Source organism: Ailuropoda melanoleuca, unplaced genomic scaffold (genome assembly GCF_002007445.2).
Source record: "Ailuropoda melanoleuca isolate Jingjing unplaced genomic scaffold, ASM200744v2 unplaced-scaffold62600, whole genome shotgun sequence".
Classification (NCBI taxonomy): Eukaryota; Metazoa; Chordata; class Mammalia; order Carnivora; family Ursidae; genus Ailuropoda; species Ailuropoda melanoleuca.
This window is the reverse complement of record NW_023236727.1, coordinates 1-1,069: the sequence shown is the minus strand read 5'-3', so window position 1 is coordinate 1,069 and position 1,069 is coordinate 1. Positions and strand designations below refer to the sequence as shown.

The window sequence follows — 1,069 nt, the reverse complement described above, 5'->3', positions numbered from 1 at the left end:
GCCATCCTGCGTCTGGACCTGGCTGGCCGGGACCTGACGGACTACCTCATGAAGATCCTCACGGAGCGCGGCTACAGTTTCACCACCACGGCCGAGCGGGAAATCGTGCGTGACATCAAGGAGAAGCTGTGTTATGTGGCCCTGGACTTCGAGCAGGAGATGGCCACCGCGGCCTCCAGCTCCTCCCTGGAGAAGAGCTACGAGCTGCCCGACGGGCAGGTCATCACCATCGGCAACGAGCGGTTCCGCTGCCCGGAGGCGCTCTTCCAGCCTTCCTTCCTGGGTAAGTGAGCCCCCCTGCCTCAGAGGGTCACCCTCCTGGCCGCTCCCGGAATCTAAGTCTGGCTGTTTCCTCTCAGGCATGGAATCCTGTGGCATCCACGAAACTACCTTCAACTCCATCATGAAGTGTGACGTCGACATCCGCAAGGACCTCTACGCCAACACGGTGCTGTCCGGTGGAACCACCATGTACCCCGGCATCGCCGACAGGATGCAGAAGGAGATCACCGCTCTGGCTCCCAGCACGATGAAGATCAAGGTGGGCGCTTGGCTGGCCTGAGCCGGCGGGGGCGCGTGGGGTGGCTCTTGGGAGCGTGGCCCCTCCCTCGGGGCTGTGGTTTCCAGAATCCTCACACTCACTGTCTGCTTCCTCTCCCAGATCATCGCCCCGCCTGAGCGCAAGTACTCTGTGTGGATCGGGGGCTCCATCCTGGCCTCGCTGTCCACCTTCCAGCAGATGTGGATCAGCAAGCAGGAGTACGACGAGTCCGGCCCCTCCATCGTCCACCGCAAATGCTTCTAGGCGGACTGTTATTTCAGTTGCGTTACACCCTTTCTTGACAACCTAACTTGCGCGCAGAAAACGAGATGAGATTGGCATGGCTTTGTTTTCGTTTTTTTTTTTTTTTTAATTTTTTCAGTTTTTTTTTTTAATTTTTTTTTTTTTGGCGCTTGACTCAGGATTTAAAAACTGGAACGGTGAAGGTGACAGCAGTTGGTTGGAGCGAGCATCCCCAAAGTTCTACAATGTGGCCGAGGACTTTGATTGTACATTGTTTTTTTTTTT

General features: G+C 56.0%; 1 protein-coding gene across 1 annotated transcript; it reads left to right on the top strand.

Annotated features, from left to right (window-relative positions):
- The first annotated feature begins 6 nt into the window (after nt 1-6).
- On the top strand, nt 7-1,069 carry LOC117800043 (actin, cytoplasmic 2-like). Its single transcript, XM_034652566.1, has 3 exons — nt 7-283; nt 360-541; nt 662-1,069. Exons 1-3 carry the CDS (start codon nt 49-51, stop codon nt 803-805), a joined length of 561 nt encoding a protein of 186 aa, XP_034508457.1. The 5' UTR covers nt 7-48; the 3' UTR covers nt 806-1,069.